We start from the raw sequence: 21,807 nt of genomic DNA, 5'->3' as shown, positions 1-21,807 counted from the left end.
TCTTCTTGTAAGAATTGGCTATGAACTGATAATTTAAATCCACTTCATTGTTCAATGCGGCAGCAATAAATCGATTGTATTTAGACAAACTGGCAATAAATACATTAAAGTATCTTAACTTCGTAATATACACGGTAAATTATAGGTTGTCAAGTATGAGTCAAGTATTGGAAAAGAATGCAATATTCTGCAACAATTATAATCTTTGCGTAAGATTTCAAGATTGAAGAAGAAAACTTATCACACTATAATGGACCATGTAAAATTGCCTAAAATAGATTTTTGGTTTGATACAGTTCAACGTCCCGCACTTATACCTGCTACGCTAAAGGAGACGTGGACCTACTGATTATAGTAAAATCCGACCCATTTTGGTCGTTCAAATAATATGCACCAGTTTATATCATTTTTCTGATATATATCCGAACAATCCCTTTGGTATTCCCTGCTCGTCAGCACTATTAGGTATGTGTTTCATCGACGAGCAGTCTATTCCATCGCACTTTGAAATAGGTATAACTTGTAGCATGCTGATATTCCATTTTTCACTACAGGCATTTCAATTTAATTAACGATTTCTCTTACTAGTCTCAAGATATGATTGGTATAGTGGCTATTGTACTGCATTAACTACTACATTAGTTAAAATCCTGCAAGTGCTCGCACGACCGGGTTTCATAACACAAGTCTAACTCACACAGTTTTTCCTGTGGGTAAGAGAGTTCTTAACTCTGAAGTGAAAACAGATATGTAAACTTTGGTTACGGATTCAGGAGTAAATTCCAGTGCTATTTGATACCCTACATAACTCCCTTGCCATTTATCATATTTGACTGCGATTCAATATGGCGCCTTCCAAGGTGGCGATCATGCACTGGAAATACTCCTGCATGTAGATGTTCTACCTTGGTTTACAATACTGAAGTCAGATCTATCAAAAGCTTTTAACATTTTTGTGCCAGAAGGGTATTCTTGGACATTGCCTAATGGATTTCAAAATGGCGTCGGTGTAGCAGCTCAACGAAGCATTTGCGCATCGAGTGACTATTACTACGTTACCTAGCAACTTGAACTGAATCTTGTCACAAATTTTCATCAAAATTCAACTCTCACGGTTTATGGACCTTCCTCGTAAGTCCAAGTTTAGCCCATTGGCATGAGGAGAACAGAGTGTGAAAAATACAATGTCCACAATAACTTAGATTAGTGTAGATTCCATTTTGGGGGGTGCTAAGCTGATTGATGATAGTCCCCATGATATTTGAACCCCAAATCAGTCAAGAAAGTGCATATCAGACAGACCGGGAAGTGGCAAAAGTAACGCCAAACGCGTTGCTCGTCGGTATGTATTCCACTCAATTCTTTATTTTCAAATAATGTGCATAAATACTATTTTTCCCGTGCCAAGCCAGGCACTTTTGTTAGTACGAAGATCGATGAAATACAAGAAAAAGATTTTTGTTGTGTTCTGCGCTTGTGGAATCATGAAAATTCCGAACACAATAAGGGCTCCAAGAATCTAAAATTTCTTAATTTTCCACTCGAGCAATTATTTCACTATAATGATATTACGGCCCATAAACCTCGTTAACCTATAGGTCAAAATGTGGGGACACAGTGGCCTAGTCAAAGAGCAGTATCATCTCTAATGCAAATTTTCTTGATTTTGTTCCATGCACGGGAGCATCTGCTGAAGAACATAATTTCCTGTAGTTTGTAAAACGTTGCGAAGTGACATGAAAAAAGTCTTCATTTTAATTCAGGACGGAATATAATAAAAAAAATTACTGGAAAACATGTCAAAAGAATTACAATATTATTTTTTATTTTATCTGAGGCACTGAATATAATATAAAGGTAACCAAAAAAGTTATGTCTCTTTTTGTGGAAGTATGTGTTCAATCGGCCTTCACACCGTGAGTTGAATGCGAATGGAGATAAGGCGAAGGTCATTTGCTGCTGTGGGTATATCCAACATACCACCTAGTTGTGACAGTTCAGTTACATTGTGAACTTGCGTAAGGACAGAGTGAACAAGGGACCTCCAGAGAGCATCATAAGGGCGTGTGTGCTGTACGAGTACAAACTGGGGTCAAACACCGCTACAGCGGAGCGGAAGGTATGCCAGGCCTTTGATGAAAGTGTCGTGATTACGCGGACAGTCCAGTGGTGTTTTAACAAGTTTAAGGACGGCGACGAAACACTCGAAAACGAAGACCAACACATGTACAAAATGAAGATCTTCAGGCAGCAATTGAGGCGAACAGTGGACAGACATTTGAAGAATAGGATTACAATTCAGTGTGAGCGGAGAAACCATTTGGCAGCACCTCCATCAACTTTGGAAGCACTACAAGTTGGCTCAAAGGGTTCCTCATGATTTGAATCCCCGCCAGAAGACAACGCGAACAGACACCTGTATTTCTTTGCTGCCTCGTCTCAGGAATGAGCCATTTCTGGACAGGGCGTTGACACTTGATGAGAAGTGGAACCTGTATAAAGCTCCGCTGCGCCGCCATCATTGGTTAGCACCCCACGAACCGGTTCCAAAACAGCCGAAACCAGCACTGTACCAGAAGAAGGTCCTTCTGTGTTTGGTAGACTGCTCGGGGCATCGTGCATTGGGAATTGCTACCAGCTGGTCAGAGCAACAATGCAGCTGTATACTGTCAGCAGTTGAGCCTTGTTCAAGAAAAACTCAAAATTCTGGAGCAAGCATTTCTGAATCGCAAAGTCATCCTCCTGTTACAGGACAACGCTAAGTCCCACGTGGTTAGGGTGACCCGAGACACCATTATACGCCTTGGATGGGAAACACTATTACATCCTTCATACTGCCAGGACATTGCACTGTCCGATTATCACCTGTTACATTCGTTGGACAATCACGTTAGAGGACGCCAGTTCAAATCTCTAGTAGAGGTGAAGAATGTACTTGTTACCATCTTCGATTCACGGCCCACCAATTTCTACCACGATGTAATCCGTGGGCTTCCAGAACGTTGACAGGAGGTATTCGATGCTGATGGCGGCTTGATTTTCCAGGTACGTCTTAGGTGACATATCAATTTTCGAAAGTGCTGGGTGAAAAAGCCACAAAACTTTCTTGGTTACCTTTATACTTACATTTAAAAACATGCATGGTTCTTTATTATAGAAATCTACGACTAAGCCACTATACGTTTTACTTTTAATTTCTAGGTTAACTAGATTTATAGGCCTAAATGAATAATGTATAATAATTGCCAGCATGAAAAATTAGAAACATATAAGAATGTTTTAAGCTAGTAGTTCCGAGATATTTTAGGTTCAAGACATCCTCAGTGTGTCACAGTTTTCCACAGTCTTCCAGACACAGAATCTTGATCTAAAACTTAATTTAAATCCTAAGATCAAGTAGCAACCCCATACCGTAAACGTCGCCAACACCTAGTGGCCCACTTGCCGGTAAATGTCAATCATTGACATAGCGACGCGTCGAAGGATTGCCGCTAGTGTGCCACTGGCGGCAGGATTTCGTCGAGTCGAAACAGATATCTAAAGTCGAGGTGTTGAAATTACCACCGCGTAGCAGCGAAGACTTCAGTTTTGTCCGCGCTCTTTCGATTCGTCGCGGAGAATTGCGAAGAGACCGACAGGAACTATCGCCGGTCATGTCCATGCAGTTATTAATATATATTATATTATTTTTTTCCTGGCGAATTGTTCCTAAAGTGAGCTTCGGGGGTCAAGAATAACCCCAGCCTCTACATCATGAAGGGAAAAATCTTGTGATGAGTGCGTATAATTCTATGAATTTACGTGGCAACTGTCGCCGATCATTAGAAAGTGAATATGAAAGAACTATGAAATAAAGTGTATAGACGCGCATCGTTTTGTTATAAAATTACATAGCAAACGCATTTTATCTGATTCCAAACGATTATCGTTGAATATACACGGAGTCAGAAGAACAAGCGGCTAGTAATCAAATTTGGTAGTTCGGGCCCACCCAAGGGTACATTTTTAAAACTTTTTCTAGTGTGTTTTTTAAACTCACCTTGATATAAACAAAATACACATATAGGCGATTTAACATATTTTAAGGGAGTAATTTTGTGGTTCGTTGGCGTTTCGTCACATCTCTACCATTGGTGGTATAATTTTCAAAACGGAAGTGGGGCCACCACGGATCGTCGCTGCGGGGCAGCCAATTTTTGGCGAAATGTCGATAATTGCCAATCGGTGGTCCACCGGCGCTTACGGCATGGGGAATTTGCTGTGGCCCTAAGCGAAGATCTCTGAACAATTATGAAACATAGATAAAGAAGCGACCTCAGAGCAAAGTCTTTACCTCTCTAGAGTATAAAGGTTCCCAATTGACGATATAATGGTATGCAAACCTTCCGTACACCTCGTCTTGGGTTGATATTAGTAGACAGACTTCTTATCTGCCCTTTCAGCGTGTAACTTGGAATAAACTATCATACAACGAACACGCCGAATATCACATCTTTGTTAACCTGATAGCTAACTTGTATAATTACCGAGGCCGGTAGAATCGTCCTGTAATCCAGCTCTCGTGGTTGGGAACGAAGTATAGTGTGAGAATTTATCTTGCATGATGGTTTGTGCACTCGTCAACTACACCTGATTTATGTCCAGGTGGTGATTCGGAGTTCACGTTAATAGTAAGTCTAGCCCTTCGTAACTACTGTGCTATAAGGACATACAGTGGCGGCTAATATTAGTGTTGCAGCGTTGCGCAACGACCAAAGTATTTCAAGAAAAAAATATTATTAGCAATAGTAGTAAAGAACAGAAAAAATACTTTCTAATACTCCCATATATACTTTAAATACCGTTTTTTTTTTTTTTTTTTTACTTCTGTAACTGTCCGTTTCGTTAATCCGTTTTAAAAAGCGAAAAATAATCCATCACAGAGTCTCTAATTTATATTGTGTTGCAGCGAGCATGCAACGACCAGATTCTTTCAGCGCGGGGATTGGAGCGAATGTTAAGTCTCCTTTCCCCTATCTCAGAAGTTAAAGGGTCTGGTCCTTGCAGTGCTTCTGCAACACAGCACGGTTTCCAGTGACTGAGAAGGTTTTTCGCGCTAAATAAGATTTCTGAATTTTATTTCACTAGCAATTAACAAATGGAATTTGTTTTTATGCGTTCATATTTTTAAATTACGGTACTTAAACTGAAGCAAATCAATATAATGACAATTAAAAAGTGTGATAGCAGAATTACAAAATAAAAAAGAAAATATGTAGTAGAGCAGAAATCAAATGAAAGTAGATCCGTATTTACAAGTTAATTCTTAGCTTATATAGATAATGAAGGTTTCTTCTACAGCAATTGTCTTAACCAAATATTAATAAGTCAATATGCAGAATCCCCCCCTCCCTGTGGATAGTATTTTAGTATATACATATTTCTTTTATAAAATAAGTATATTTTATACTCTTGATAAAACTGTATGGTGGAGAACGCCACATTGAATTTGGGGCTAGTTAGCAATGCTCAGAGGCGTAGCCACGAGGTGGGTCCACCGGGTAAGGACCTCCCAAAAATTTCGAAACTTGACTAACATTTGTAGACTTTCCTAAAGTATACAAATAGAATGTAGTTTTTTTTTGGAATGTAGTTTTTTTTCTTTTACGCACATGTGTGTTTGTGTGTGTGTGTGTGTGTGTGGATGTATGAATAGGGTTGCCAACTCTGTAAAATAAAACAAACGGCACTTCCTAAAAATTCTCTATGATATAGGTCTCAGCGTGAAGTATCTCTGTTCGGACCTATCCATGGAAAGGAAATGTACTATCGTGAACAAAAGTGCATTAACACATATAGTCTGTATGTCCTTAGAACATTCACTAATAAGCTTAATAGATACATTGTGCAATAAATGAGAAACTGAAATTGATCAATCGGCATTGATCAATTTATTGTATTTACCAGTAACTAGCATTTCTTTAAAATTATCGAAACAGATGAACAAAAGTACAGAGCGTTCAAAAAGTCTCTATATAGCTGAATTGTCACATATTCAAAGCAACGAGAAAACTATTTTACTCAAAAATTATTATATTTATGGCATAAAAGCACTATGTACAGGGCGTAGCATATACACACACATTTTCACAGCAAATGTTGGAAATGTCCCCCATGAGCCTCCAAACATGCTTGCACACGTTTTTTCTTGTTCTCAAATACTCTCACAAGTTGTTCATGTGAAATGCTATGACCAAAACGCTATGACCAACGCTGCAACGCTATCTCGAATAGCTGTTTCGAGTTCTTGTAGTGTGTGGGTGTTCCCTTTATAAACAGAATTCTTTGCATAACCCCAGAAGTAAAAATCCGGAGGAGGCAAGTCAGGAGACCGAGGTGGCCACAATCCCTTTGAAATTATTCGATCTCCAAAAACCTCTTGCAGTAATCTCATGGATTGGCGAGCTGTATGTGCTGTAGCGCCATCTTATTGTATCCAAGCATTACGAATTTCGTCTTCCGTTAGTTCTCCCATGAACTGGTGAATAATTTCACAATAACGAGTTGAATCTATTGTTTATCTGAAGAAAAAAAAACGGGCCGACTATTCTTCTTCTGGATATTGCAATCCACACCCCTACCTTCTGGTCATGCAGAGGAACTTCATGTATGACATGTGGGTTTTCTGCACACCACAAACGTGAGTTCTGGGCATTGACGTAACCTGATACTGTTTGTACTCACCTTGTTCAGGAAACACATGTTCAACCAGGAATATTCGTTGTTCCAAAGTTAACACCATTGTTTCAGAGACCGCTAACTAGATGCAACAATCACTTCAACGTCACTTTGCCGACTGGAATCTAAGAAAGGAACTTCACGCAAGGCGATAATATAGCAGTGTTGCAAACCTTGGCATAACATTTTATTTCATGTGACTTTGAATGCGACTTTGACTTGCCAGGTGTATAGAGACTTTTTGAACGCTCTGTATAATAATCTTTACGTGACATTTTGGATTTGGAAAATGAAATTCACTCTTTAAACATATAGTCTCTACTTCAACTATAGGAAATTGCTTTAAGAAGTCCTATAAAATTCCCTGAAAGTAAATTTCAAATTTTCACCGATACTGTCCCTGTCATCTCTAAAGTTTTCTAAACAGATGAACAAAATATACCGTAGAGGGGGGCTACTTAAACTTTGGAGGAAACTTTGACATTTTCGGTGATACTTTGACACCACGTTCTTCAAGATATTGTTAACTCGCATTCAAGCACACCAAGATGGAAAAGAAAAGGTTGTTGTAATAGGAGACAACTTGGAGTCTCATTTCTCCCCAAATGTTGTAAAAGCTGCAGTGAAAGAATGAATCTATTTCACTTGCCTGCCGCCTAACTCAAAGCTTCTTCTGCAACCTTTAGATGTCGGAGTATTTGCTCCCCTCAAAAAACACTGGATACAGATCTTGGAAAAATGGAGGAAGAATCGCGTCGGAAGGGAATCATACCTAAGGAGCAAGTTCAAGTTATATTGAAAAGACTCATGCATGCTTTGGCTGCTAAAGTTCCAAGCAATCTCCAAAGTGCTTTTAGAACAACTGGACTTTATCCCTTCGATAAGCAGGCTGTGCTCAAGAATCTTCCTGGTGGTGACAGTGGTACATCTGAAAGGATCTTGGATGAAAGCCTTTTGGAATTTCTGAAGGAAGAACAAGGTTTCAACCAAGAGAGAATCCGCCACAGAAGAGAAAAGAAAGTGAACGTAGCACCTGGAGCACCAGTTACTTTGAAAAGCAACAAGAACAACAATCAACTCGAATCTGAAGAACTTCCAGAACTTGAAGTGCAAAGTGACAACTTCCCACTGGATGAGCCAGTGTGTTCCAATGTGGCGAAGAAAATGAAAATAGACGACAATTTTTGTTCAATTTGTAAGTGCAATTTCGCCCATTACCGAGGAAGAGATTGGATTTGTTGTGTGCCATGCAAGTTGTGGGTCTGCGGGGTATGTAACAAAGGATCCAGAGATCCGTTCTATGAATGCAAAAATTACCAAGATGATATGTAACTCATTACTGTACCAGTTCTTATTACAAAACATTTTGTAGTTTCGATTTCATTTTTTTATTATTTATCTATTGTTTCACTTTGTTTGATAGCCAAGTTATAGTTTCAGAATTTGTTAAAAATGTTATGAAATGTAGAAAGGGTAAATAAAATTACAAAACTACCCCCAAAATCTGCCTTTATCATCCATTAACAAAAAATGTTTTTTAAAAATAAAATCAAGTGTTAAACAAGCCCCAAAAGCCACCCAAATTTGACCTAAAATGAAAAGAAGTTACACGTCAAACTAGCCCCAAATCGTGGGGCTACATAGTCACCAATTTAAGTCAGAATATTTTGGTGCAAGACTTAGTGTAAGGAAACGTTATTAGTAGGGGTTTGTAGCCGAAGGTCCATTTGGTGTAACTGCACACATGCAATATATTATCGAAAATAAATACGAGAGTTATGTTCAATAAACTTTCCAAAACATGCCAAAATACACCCCCTTTACGGTATTAATGGATAGATGGTGAAAGGTAACAGTTTTGAGTTTACAGAATGACAGCTACTTTTCAATATCTATACTTCGAACTAGATACAAATTTCAAAAAAAAAAAAAAAAAAACGGTTATAAAGGGGCTGGTGAGAAGTTTGTACCCGTCACCGGCTTTAATCAAAATAACAGCAATTTTCCGCCCAGGCCAATGAAAAGCCGACCAGTTGACAGCCCTATGTATGAATATGTGACATTCGCAATTCATATATATCTTTTGTATCAGCTGTTTTGGTTATTAGTTATTAGATTTAATTTTATTGTGTGTGTGCTTTAATTCTGTACATAACCTACAAATTCTGAATGAATTGCATATCATGACTTAGGTAAATAACTTACAAAAAAAAATGCCCAGTTTTCAACTGAGGAAAAACTTACAATTAAGGCTTAGACAAAACAAGCAAAGTGCAATTCAAGACAGTGTTCGAAAAAAAAAACGGTTTAAATTTACAGGACATCTTATGGCAGTAATTTTGTATGCACTGGATACATTTCCACAATTTATTTTAAATTTTCCTAGATAAATTGTGAATAAAGTGTGTTCAGTGTACATTTTTTATAACATTAATCTCTGCTACGAACTCTCTTCAGTCTACACTGAAGAGGAATTCGGATCACTGTCAGAAACTGAGTTTGCTAGAATGAATTGTTCACAATAATCTACAAAAAAATATTTAGTGAATCTACAAAGCTTCTGAAATTAATATTAACTGTACCTATGGCGTCAGTAAAAGAAGAAAAGTTTTTTTTTACATAAAAAAAATTGACACTTTCAAGAAATTGAATGTCCGAAGAAAGGTTTATCACCATTGGTTATGCTTTCCATCGAAAAAGACTAACAGTAAGAATATTAGAGTTCAACCATCATGTATTAGGCAGATTTGTTCCAATCAAAGAGAGAAGAATGAACTTACTAATTAAATAAGGCGATTAATCGGATTAAATGTTCTGCAGTTTTTATATTTTAAAAACAGAATTTTATTTAATTTAATATGTCACATAGCATTTGCATCTAAAGTTATGCAGATTAGTCAATAAGTCCACTTTATATCTTCTGTCTCCGATCGTTCGTACTGCAACACCCGAAACCACAATCCACCGGCCGCCACAGAGGACATAGAACATAAAAGCTACAAAATAAAGCTTAAAATTAAATACGTAATTGGTGTAGATGACAGAACCGCAACAGTTTGAAAGGAAAGAGAAAAACTAACGCGATTGGTAAAATGTTTTAACCTGGACTCCTGCTAAGGATAATTCTGCTCACGTTGTAATATATATTAATATAGGACTACAATACATGCTAAGAAATGTTGTATTTTTTGTCGTGTTTCATAAATCCTAATGCAGATTGGTTGGCTGATTTCAAGTTTAACTTTCCTCTTCAGAACCAAGTCATAAATTTACACCTTAACATTGAATCCAAACCACATGAGCTACCAATGGAAATTGAACCCTGGTCTTCTGCGTCAAAGGTATGTATGCTAACCACATGATAAGAAGGAAACTCCTTAATCCGAATGCTACCTGCCTACTTTAGTGTATGGATGCTTCATCGATGTGCATTTATTTTCATGCATCTGAAACTAAGGCAGTTTCGTTAACATTCTATCATATTAATATGGAAGAACAAATGAAGAAGTTCAGGAGGAGCAGTTCGGTTCAGAAGAGGTAAGGGCACAAGAGATGCTATAGGATTATTAAGGGCGATCGGTGAAAGATATATAGAAAAAGAAAGAGGTGTGTGTTGTATTTATTGATCTAGAGAAGGCTTTTGACCGGGTGAATTGGGAATTGTTGTTGGGAGTTCTAAAGAAAATAGGGTGGAATGGAAGATAGGGTGTTAGAAAACCTGAGGATGGGTTTTGAAGAATATGGGACGAAAATAAATGTTAGAAAGACAAAAGCCATTGTGATTGGAACGAAGAGGTCTGTGTCAAATATATAAGAGGGAGGGGAGAAAATAGAACAAGTAAATAGTTTTCGGTGTCTGGGTAGTATTCTTAGTAAGACATGAAATGCGAACGTGAAATAAAAGCAAGGATAGGAATGGCGAAAGAAGCCTTTAGGAGGAAGAAAAGTCTGTTTTGTGGGAACTTGAATAGAGAGTTGAGAAAAAAAACTCATAAAATGCTTCGTGTGGAGTGTTGTACTGTATGAAGCGGAAACGTGTACATTACGTAAAAGTGATGCAAAACGTACGTAAAGGTGATGGAAAACGACTGGAAGCCTTCGAAATGTGGATGTGGAGAAGAATGGAAATAATTAGTTGGGTCGAGCGGAAAACGAATGAGAGGGCGTTAGAAATGGTGGGAGAGAAAAGAACACTTTTAGATATTGTTGAGAAGAGGAAGAGAAACTGGTTGGGACATTGCCTAAGAAGAAATTGTATCATGAGGGACGTCCTAGAGGGTATGGTGGCGGGAAAAAGAGGCAGGGGGCGAAGGAGACTACAAGTAATGGATGACATAAAAACAGAAAGATCATACGCGAAAATGAAGAGGTTAGCGGAGGACCGCGGAGCATGGAAGCTTCTCAGCTGCTGCAAATGACCTGCCAGTAAGGGAATAATACCTATGATGATGTATCATATTAGGCTGAGTTATAAATAACTTCCGTTTTTTTTTTTTTTAATATCAGATTCTATTCATTAAATAGCAAAATTATATTAATTTATTATGTACTCACCACTATTATGTATGACTTTCTTACTTGTAAAATGTGGTTGATTTGAACTAGAAAAAAATTCGACAGCGTCACTGACTTGCTCTTCAGAAATGAAGGTATTTTGATTCCAAAATGTTTTATAAGGAACAGAAAAGGTGTTAGTCTGTCGAAGCAAGGTCCAGAAAGTAAGGTGGGTGTGGTAAAACAGACCATCCAAGGTCAATATTTTTTTCTTGAGTCACCCTTGCTGGATGTGGTCACGCATTGTCGTTTAAAACAATGACGTTTTTGCGATTAACGAGTGCAGGGCACTTTTCATGGAATTTCTCTCTTTCCAGCTGCTGAACGTATGTATTGACTTAAACAACTCGTGATGAATTATACCTTGACAGTCCCACTATACACATAATATTTTTTTTTCATGGATGTTTGCTTTCGAGTTTGGTAGGGGTGGTTGATCCTTATCAAGCCACTGTCTTTTTCGGACGATATTGTCACAGGTAACTAATTTTTTGTCATCTATTATAATCCTGTATAAAGAAGGCTCGAGTTTTACCCGTGAAAGCAGACTTGTGACGATTGGCATGCGATCTTTTTTATTCCGTTCACTGAGATTGTAAGGTACCCATACCCCTAACTTGCTGACTTTCCTCAATTTCTCCAGGTGTGAACAAACAGTTAAAATAATTGTCAGAAGACTAACTAAACTCATATCTATCTGATGAAAGCAAAAACTCGTTGTCCCATTGTGGGTACATACGAATGATATATTCTACCTAGCTGCATCAAAAGTTATTTATGACTCGACCTAATATATATATATATATATATATATATATATATATATATATATATATATATATATATATATATATATATATATATATATATATAAAGATAGTCATGCTGTTTGTTGTTTATAAAACAGGACAAAAAACTACATACCTGATGTAAATGTAATGTTGAAAACAACTTCTCTTCTAGAGATTATTCAACCCCATCAATAGACTGCAACAGACAGAAACTCAACTTAAAACTCACATCACTAATTTCGAGAAATGCCAAGGTTCAGTTTTAGCTTGATACTTGATTACAGAAGAAATTAGAGCAGCCTGGAAATTTAGCTGTCGATTTACATGTAGCTTCAGCAAACACTGACAATATACGCAAATTATTTCGTGTGTTGTAACAGAAAAATAATATAAATATATACGTATTTCGGGGAAATTTATTCATTTCCATCATTAAACAAGGCATTTGTCGGTTGGCCTTCGAGCCACTCTACCTCTGGTAGCCGTAATGATGACTAATGCAAAACGAAACGCGAATTTTGCAATACAATGACGCAAACTGCTATACGCTGTTGAGGCCAATAGTCTTACTTCAAGTTATCACCTTTATCCATGTGTGAGCGGGAGGAAGTAAGATTGCATAATTTGAATAAAATTAACAAAATAATTAATATTTTAGAATGGAAATGTGGGAGGAGACTTTATATGTACTCAGAAAATTACTTTAAATTAATGCAACCTCCAGTCACAAAGTTAATTTACTAAATTTAGTTCAGTCGGTAGAGTCTTAAGTTAAATTAAATTAAAATTTTGAAAAGTAAAACAAGATATTCTTTAGCATGAAACTCTAGGTTTCAGGTAATCTGTGGTTTTAACACCCATCCTGCATGTGAAAGATACCCAAAATACGCACATCGCTTTCACAATTCCTTCATAAACCCAGCATCTGGCCTGAAAAGGAAACAAAAAGACAAAAGGCTAACACATACCTTTCGGCCATACTGTAGACAAGAAAGAAGTTCAAATTTCCATTGGTAATCTTTTTTAATGCACCACTTCAATATATTAGATGCACAGAATAATATGATATACAGGAGCACACGCGCGCACACGGTCTCGCAATGAGACCTGAGAGAAAGAAAAAGAAAAAAATAAATAATTTTAATAAAAATATTTCTCTTTTAAAAATTTTTATCACACTTTCTGAGCTCTCATGTTTAATTGTTCGTGCACGGTTTTGTTATTTGCGCCTATATCTTCTCACTTGCAGTGTCTCTGCATTTCACTACGGTATACACTCCCCTGTAGTATTTCTTCCGTTTTCGGCGACCATTCTCCGTCTTCTCCTGTCGTGCTGCTAGGCTCTTCCACCAGTCGTACTCCCTCTAACTTTGGAGTTCTGCTGCATTAGCGGCGGTTCTATGGGTAGACCTCTGTGTGATGGGACTAGTGAATAGCTGTATATATGCTGAAAGTTCACACTAGCCTGTCATTATATGGTGCACTGAAATTATATTGCACTAAACGCGCCTAAGTTATACAAGCGTAAAGGCTCAGTCTCTTGTATTAAACGGCATTTAAATACACTGCACGGTATTTTAGTATTGGTGATTGCCTAAAGAGTCAGGCATAGAGTGTTTGTCTTTACCAATACTGTACCTAACTGCAAACAATATTAACTGGTGATACGGCGTATGACGTAATACAGCCAACGTTACTACTTGTGCGAAGCACTTCACAAAATATACGTGGAAGCATTGTCTCTTCACACTAGTAACACTTAGTAAATGTTCTAATTAATATAAAATCACTTTGCAGACATTTCTGCAAACCGCACTTTAGTAAATGTTAGTAGTACCTCCTACGCTCTCATTCTACCAAAAGAATATGAGTTCAGCGTTAACGAAGATAAACTAGCGGTAAATTAGTGCTTAGTGCACATTTAATATAACACACGCACTATGTACATGCTTTGTAACTAAATCACTGACATTTTCACACAGGCTGGCCGCGACTAATGTCGATGATAAGATTTCAAGTAACTGGCGGTTAAAATAATAACTCCGAATTTCGTGTCCGATGTACACGATTCACGATCCAAGAAGCAACTGTCCTCCTGAGTGTGTCCCGTAATGTTATATTCACCTCCAGGTTCATTGTTTGCTCCAACTTTGGGTTGGGCCAAACCATTATAGCCCGCTTCACCCGGAATAGGTGTGGGAGGTATATCACTCACCTGTAGGCTTCCAATGACCTAGATATTTCAGTAGTCAACACTTTTTCACATTCTTTTGCAATTTGTAATTCACTTCAATTACATCGTTGACAGTCACTATGCGTGTTAGATAGCTTATTTATCAAGCTTTCATTTAGTGTATGACACTCACTAACACTGTGCTGTATATAATAGAAAAATTAAAATAAACAACCAAAATTATTTACACTTGATCACTTGACAGGTTTACGTACACAACTTGACAAGTGGTACCACCTAGTGGCGACACCGGTAACTGTTTGTCCAAGTGACATTGAATATTGCAAATTTCTGAAACTGATGCATTGAAGGATTTTGCTTATTATTTGATAACTCATGTTAATTACACAATTTAAATAAGCTACACAAGATACTAATATGTTAAATGAACTCTAAACAAGGCTGTCGTAGCCTGACACCTCAAAATAAGCATATTAAAACTATTTGAGAGTTCTCTCTGCCAACAGTAGTGAATTTCGTCAAGGTTTAAAAAAAAACTGTGGTGTCTGTTCGTCTTTTGAATACTTCCCACAACCATCAACTAGGTCCATAACTGTCATTAGTACAAGCCATTTGTAGAAATCAAAATATATATCGAGCTAAATATATCTAAAACTACGGGAACACCCAGAAAGTTTATTTACATAACATCACACATACTATTATCACAAATCATGTATCAGCGGAGCAGACGAAACAATCTTTTAACAGAGACATCTTGAGGATGTCACTGCACTACTACAAACAGAGTTCTAGACGACTACCACTATGACTTAAGTGGACTCGTCCACAATTTTGAATTTGTCAACTTCCCTTTCTCTGACGGTAGTTCGTTGACCAAGGGACGCTTCTAGCGACTAACATGCTAAAAGTAGGTGTGTCTTGAAAAACTAGCACCTCTTTGTATCCTGAATTCTCTCATAGACACGCTAAAAATTTTATTACTCTGAGAGCATTGTATTTGTGGACTCAGTGTCTCTGTAGTGATAGTGTATGCTCCTACCTACAACTACCCTAGGAATTGAGACTAGCTATCCATATATGCGAAAACTGGAGCTCATAGGTATTCTACCCATATAAAGATGGTTACCTTGATTCCTATATCTTCCCACGACGTGGGAGACCAAGGCTCCGTTAGGAACACAAGCTTTCTTTAAGTTTTTTTTCTGTGAAGCCTTCGCTGCTTCTCTACCAGCAAAATAGCGTATCTAAACTATCGAATGTTCTGTCTTCTTTGAAGTCAATATTAAATAATATTAAAATATCATTGCTCCAATCTGATGTCTCGTCCTGTTGTTATTCAATGTTCAAATTACATATTCAAAATAAACAATATATATACATAAAAATACCAATAAAAGATACATGCTCCCGCTGATACGTATGCAAATTCCATTAAACCTCATATGCAAATCCCTAATTAAATGGTAAAAATATTCCTACATTGACGCAAAATTTAAATATGTAAATCAAATCAAAACACAGTTCATGTGTCGTTTACACATGTAGGGTCAAAATCCACCCCGGGGCGTCATTTGGGGAGGAAAGGGGGCAAGCTCTGAAATGATGCTACTAATCCACCTAACTTTTTGGGTAGCATACCTGATATTATTTTATTGTTATCATTACATGCAAATATATTTATTTATTTTGAAAATCTTATTTTATCATACTAAAAATCTGTTTTGTGCATGTATGTTATGACTTTTTAAATACGAGGAGCAATCTTTGCGCCTACTGATATATTGCCAGATTACAAATAATAAATGAAAAACAGGATATACACAATATTCTACGCATGTTTGTCTATTTTTCCATATAATCACCAGACCTGTTGAAGCACTTGTTCCACTGCACCTCAGATTTCTTAAGGACTGCTGCGTAGAAAAGCGGCCGGCTGATCATAGAACCAACGACAAACAACGTTCTGCTCTTCGGTGCCGTTCGTGAACCTCTGCTCTACCAAAACCTTCTTCAATAGATCGGAAAGATGGAAATCACATCGGCAAGGTATGGGTTGTAAGGGAAGATGCTCCATAATCTCAAACTACCAAGAGTGAAGTTTTATTCGCCACGAGCGGTTTTACATTTTCATGGAGAAAAAACATATTTCCAACATCCCGAACACCCTGACACATTTTCCTAATGACTGCACGCAGATGAAAGACTGTACGATAATAGCGTTTTGCGTTAATAGTTTCATCTCATGCCAGTAAATACAATAGGAGTGGTCTCCAACTATCCCTTAACACTGTGAGCACCAGTTTACCGGTCAACGGTGTTCGGAATTTCTTCGTTACTGCCGAGCTGGTATGTTTCCAGACCATGCTCTACTGTGAAGACTTGGGAGTGTAAAGCAGTATACGCGTTTCGTCACCAATAACAATAAGATCCAAGAAACCGTCGCCCTTCTCGAAAAAAAAAAAAAAAAAAACCTGCAAATGATTCACTGAATGATCATTCGCTTGCTCTTGTTGAGAGCATTAAGAAGCTTACGAATCCACCAACATGATACCTTGCGGTATCCGAACGAATCGTGGAAATGTCATAAATACTAATATAGGAAACGTTAACTTTCCTGGTAGTATCCTTCAGATGAACACGTTAATCCGCTTTCACTATTTAGTCAACACACGTAATGTTGACCGGTGTGAGAAACGAGGTTAGCCTGGTCGCTCATTATTCGGGATATTTTCTCGTCCACTTTCAAACTTCTTGGAACACCACTGCACACTTCCCACTGCTAAATACTTGCCTTCATACACCGGCTCCACTTCCTTGTGGGTATCTGTGGCTGTGTGTCCTTGCACTATAGAAAACTAATAACGCTTCGTGTGGACGCCCTGAACACTCTAGCCATCTTTAGCAACTAATAGCAGTGCCGTGGAAGAAATCGGAAGTTTCATTGTGAGGCCGTTCCAAGAAAAGCATACCTCATAGTTCGTATCCCACGATTTTATATTAAAAAATGTATTATACGCTCAAAATAAAAAAAAAAGCAGTAGGCGCAAAGTTTTTGCGATTTTCCTTCGTAAATTTGACAAACCTACATATCGTATAACAAGTCTTAAAAGCAAACAACAAACGTCTCAGTCTTTTATTATATGCGTCACGGTAATTTCTAATAACAAGCAGTCACATTAATGGATTTCACTCCTTCGCTATTACTTGGTTGTCTACGACGATTGCGTGTTATCATTTGTCTACTCAGCCATTTTGCTTCATTCTTATGTTTTTGAATTTGTGAAAATTTTTATTATAACTTTAAAATTTGTTTTCATTTTTTAAAAAGGTGTGTGTCTTTAAAAGTATATGAACGCTTTTAATTTCATTCGGATGATAAATTGCGCGGGCAATTTGGCAATTAAAAACAAGTAGTTCACATAAATGACGAACAGAAAAACGTTCAATTTTATGTTAACCTCCTGATGCTATGTAAAAGTGTTATATATGTGTAGAAAAACTATTCTTGTAAATTAATCATAAAAACATATTTATTTGAAGTACTTGAGCACAAAAATACATAGCTTCTTGTATGCAATTAGGAAAAAAATAGATCACAGTTATCATCAGATCTTTTCCAGCAGGTCACATTTCTTTTAGTTTGTGCTACTACAAAATTACTTGACAAAATCCTCGTTGCAAAATTGCTTACTAGTAACAATAATACTGTCTTCTAGGAAGTTCTAAACGAACAAATGTGTTTGTACCTCAAAATACAAAAATATATCTAAAGTACGTCATAAAAAAATAGATTAGAAAACAAGTTTTCTTTCCAGATCGTCATTACTAAGTCTTCTAATGTTCTTCTAATCTTCCATACGAGATTCATGGTTTTATTGTCATGTGCTGAGCGAAGAGTACAGCATCATGAACCGTCGGGAAAAGTTGACTATCCGGAAATTCCTTGAAGAAGTCACACTTTTGGAGCATCTCATATACATTAGCTGTAATTATAAAAATGTTTCATATTAAAATAAAGAAAAATATGTAAAACCTACGCTATTCTATCAAAATATTAATAATAAAACATTTTTATACAATTTGCAAAGTCAGTCCTCGTTTGCAAAAATAAAGAGCTGTAAAACCTTGATACTAAATTTCGTACTATTATAATGAAAGTACTTCACCTCCACATTCATCACTTGAAACAGCACAACAAATAGAAAATGTTGATTTCTTTAAGTAGGAATGTAATTGAACCAAATTATATTTCGTTTCAGACCAGGATACACTTTAATTAAAATCTTGTTGTAAACATATCAGGAATGACTGGAATACGAGATGTTCTACAATAGACAGGAATTTTCTATATGAAAGTTCTAAGAACAAACTTTAAGAACTTCCCAGAATCGATGATTACTATTTAAAATGAAATCGTGACAGAAAAATTAGTTGTATCGCTTTATTCGCTGGTACATATCAATGGCTCACAACATGCTGGTATCACTTTCTTGGTTAATTTTCATCCTCAGTACCATCGGCTTAAGTGACGCGTGAGGAATAATATTATAGTTCAAAACATCTCTCACTAAACAATGTTCAAATATCAAATTTTATTTTATCGATCAAAAATGTCGGAAACGTTAAAGCGTATAGTGTGGAAATCACAAGTTCATGAATAGCACAACTGTTTTCGTAAATTACCATCGGTAATGAGGTGAACCATATTTAATGAATATTTAATGGAGATAGGTTAAAAGAATGGTTATGAAGAGAAAATCTTGATCAGTTGGTTCAATAATATAAAATATGTTATTTGCAAGAAGAAAGAGAAAAATTTGATACTAATTTTAGAAAAAACTTTGATAAGGATACCAAATAATTATTCAATTACAATAAAGCTGAAGGAAACAGTCTTGTCTTGGGGAACTTACTTTCAAAATGTAATTCATTAGAGTTACATTACTTCACCACACAAAGTATAATATTTTCCTTACCTCACGGGGAATAACAACACATTACAATTGTTTAAATCCAACTAGCCTACAGTTGCACATTCTTCTTGATATTAGACGAGACAAAATCTGTCAGCAGAAGAACTTTTCATTTTGGCATTCATAAATAACAAACAATACTTCTACAAAATGGAATATTCCTTCTATTTTTTTTTTTTTTTTAATTTGCGTTATTCTCTATGTAAAAGGATTTTTTTAACTTATTAGAAAATAAGGCATAAAAGATCTTTCTTCCATGCTTTCACTTGTATCTGCCAGTGAAGTCTTCTTTCACACAGTGTAACTTGGAGATAAGTAACTCATAAAGACATCACAAAATGATTTAGCTACTACAGAAACAAAATATACCCACCACAAAACCCACTTCCTGACAAAAAAAAAAAACTTTAAAAACAACAAGGACTGTATAGCGAACAATGGTCTTACCTCCTTGAGAATTTTGAAAATGTTAATGGTATTTAACCCCCGAACACATAAACCAGTTTTTGACAAATCACTCTTGAAAAATTCTGAAAAATTCCTGTCTTTTCAATAAAATCTCGTCCTCTTTCTCTCTATTTCAAGCTTCACACACATAATATTAAATTATCGTGTTAAATCAGAAAAAAAAAAAAAAACTAAGGAGTTATTTTTAATGAAGTTTTAAAATCACTTTACAATCAATAAACAAAGCCAGGATATATCTGGTTACGTGCTTATGTGGAAGAAGTTATATATGAAATACGAAAAGAAATATAAACATTAGGTTGAAAAACACATCAGAAATACTAAAATGAAATCCCATCATCAGACCTATCGAAACATTTATAAAAGATAATAACTATGATATTAATGAAGATAAGTTTTATATAAAACGAATAATTGTAAAAAAATGAAAAAAAGAAATCTTTGAGTTTTACGTCTCACTGTTATGCTAAAGGGGACGGTGATGATGAGAAATGAATAAAATGATGGAAGTGGAAGGAAATGGGAGAACCCCGAGAAAACCCACGCACACGGTGTTTGTCCACCACAAAGTTCACTTGGCGCGAGCTGGGATCGAACCAGGGACCCCATGCGCCAGAGGTGAACGCTCTACCACTGAGCCAGCGCGGCACAATAAAACGAATAATTGTATGGAAAGACAAATTTTAGGAGCATGTCGAGTCAGAATGGACAACTCTCCTGCGTTTGGGTTCTGGCCAGTTATATAAAAGAGCAGACAATGTATGTCATTCTCATTACTATGTAAGTTAGGGAAAGATTTACACCACTTAACTCATGCGGTTGTCAGGGATATATAAATTCTGACAAACTCCATAGTTGATCTGTGGAGGCTTCAAAGAGCCTCTATTATTACTTCCTTGTAATTAACCTGATTATAGTTTAATTCCTTATTTGAGGACTTTTGAAAAACCCCATAAGGACTTCAAATATAAAGTTGAAGACTGAAACGTGGTGAGCATGAGTTAGTGATACATAAATTCAAAGAGATTTCGAAGAATGACTTCCACCAACCTTGAGAAAAAAGGTAATTAAGATTATTTTACTGTATATTGTTTATGTAAGTTAAAATTATGTATTCTGGAATGCTTTTGAAGCTACTCCACATGTTCGAGAGGCTTTGTTGTATTAAGCTTGCAATGCAAAGCAAAAAGATTTAAAAAAGAATATTTCACTTTTATTGTGGAAACTTACAAACTTAGATTTTAATTTTCTTAAAAGTAGGTTTAAATTACTTATTACCTGTACATTCAGCCATACAGAAAACAATATTCTTTCTCTTCAACTCCTGATATATGATTGATAATGTTTTAACTGCAGACGGATCCACAAAGCATACAGACATCATGTCCAGTATGACAAAATGAACCTAAAAAGTATTTCACATTGAATTAAATTAAATTGTATTGCGTTATGCTGATCATTGAATACTCTTTAACGAAAGTTAATGTTCATCGTTCATAGAATGCACTCTATATAAATACTCCACTACCCACACTCATGGCAAGTTTGCAACGCATTGCTCATACGAGATGGACTTCTTTCAGATTAGATTTATCTAGTATGATATACATAAAATTCCGATGACTGGGATATGTATGTGTATTACTGAGTTTTTTTTTTTTTTTTTTTTTTTTTAAAGTGGTATCTCACAGCAGTCTGCGATGAAAAACCATGGAAATACGATACAAATTGAAAAATGTATCGCAAACTGCAATGCATCTTTGCATCTTTCATTATAATCACAGAAGCTAAAATAAGGAATAAGCTAAAAAAATATATATTACTATTATTTCAAGAAACTTTTCTTTGAAAGGTCGCTTGCTGCAAGAAAAAATGCCTCGACTTCGGGTTACAAGACAGTTTTCCACTTTGTCTTTCCTTCCCTTTGTCGGTTTGTTGCTAGCGAGTCATAAATGTATGTTTCCTCTTTAGAGTCTTCAGCAGATTTTTAGAGGTCACTATCATCACATTTTGACTTCATAGAAATAAGCAGCAATGTAAAATGTGATTCTGATTATCAAATGTTTCTCTTGAACTGCTAGAAAATGAAAGCTCAAAATTTGGTATA

General features: G+C 36.4%; 1 protein-coding gene across 1 annotated transcript in view; it reads right to left on the bottom strand.

The window, feature by feature from the left end:
* Window positions 1-17,761: 17,761 nt before the first annotated feature.
* LOC145688062 (prestin-like) overlaps window positions 17,762-21,807 on the bottom strand; it is a 136,300-nt gene continuing 132,254 nt past the window's right edge. The window contains exons 14-15 of the mRNA XM_081761769.1: window positions 20,979-21,105; window positions 17,762-18,242 (exon numbers count right to left, since the gene is read on the bottom strand). Coding sequence (XP_081617895.1) covers window positions 18,124-18,242; window positions 20,979-21,105 — 246 coding nt within the window. The 3' untranslated portion in view covers window positions 17,762-18,123. The remainder of the gene's footprint in view (window positions 18,243-20,978; window positions 21,106-21,807) is intronic.

Source organism: Thermobia domestica, chromosome 6 (genome assembly GCF_964235325.1).
Source record: "Thermobia domestica chromosome 6, izTheDome1.hap1.1, whole genome shotgun sequence".
Lineage (NCBI taxonomy): Eukaryota > Metazoa > Arthropoda > Insecta > Zygentoma > Lepismatidae > Thermobia > Thermobia domestica.
Note: the sequence above shows the minus strand (reverse complement) of the source record. Positions and strands in the feature narration are given on the sequence as shown.